Source organism: Chaetura pelagica, unplaced genomic scaffold (genome assembly GCF_000747805.2).
Source record: "Chaetura pelagica isolate M959 unplaced genomic scaffold, ChaPel_1.0 scaffold1939, whole genome shotgun sequence".
Taxonomy (NCBI): domain Eukaryota; kingdom Metazoa; phylum Chordata; class Aves; order Apodiformes; family Apodidae; genus Chaetura; species Chaetura pelagica.
Window position 1 is genome coordinate 13,291 of NW_009954670.1, and position 551 is coordinate 13,841.

Genomic DNA, 551 nt, shown 5'->3' on the forward strand with positions numbered 1-551 from the left:
CGGCCCCGCGGCCCCGAGAGCCCCCCCAGCAACCGCTACGCCGGGGACTGGAGCATCTGCCCCCACCCCCTGCCCCTGCTGCCCGGGGGCACCGGCCATGGGGAGGGGGCTGCAGGGGACAGAGGGGAAGGGTCCCCCCCTCCAGGGACCCTCTTGGTGGCCGAGCTGGGCGAGGAGCCTGAGGGGCCCTTCGGGTCCTGCCTCAACCTGAAGGACTTTGATGCCCTGATCCTGGACCTGGAGAGGGAGCTGAGCCAGCAGATCAATGTCTGCCTGTGAGGGGACAGCCTGGGGACACCTGGGCCTGGGGATGTCACCTGGGCTGGGGCATCATCTGGGCCTGGGGACATCACCTGGGCCTGGGGATGTCACCTGGGCCTGGGGATGTCACCTGGGCTGGGGATGTCACCTGGACCTGGGGTATCACCTGGGCTGGGGACACCTGGGCCTGGGGCATCACCTGGGCTGGGGATGTCACCTGGGCTGGGGCATCACCTGGGCCTGGGGATGTCACCTGGGCTGGGGATGTCACCTGGGCCTGGAGACGTCAC

The 551-nt window shown here is 69.7% G+C and overlaps 1 protein-coding gene across 1 annotated transcript in view; it reads left to right on the top strand.

Annotated features, from left to right (window-relative positions):
- Positions 1 to 279, top strand: part of LOC104395861 (SEC14-like protein 2) — a 3,567-nt gene extending 3,288 nt beyond the window's left edge. Inside the window, exon 11 of the mRNA XM_010005606.1 lies at positions 146 to 279. Coding sequence (XP_010003908.1) covers positions 146 to 279 — 134 coding nt within the window. The remainder of the gene's footprint in view (positions 1 to 145) is intronic.
- Positions 280 to 551: the final 272 nt, after the last annotated feature.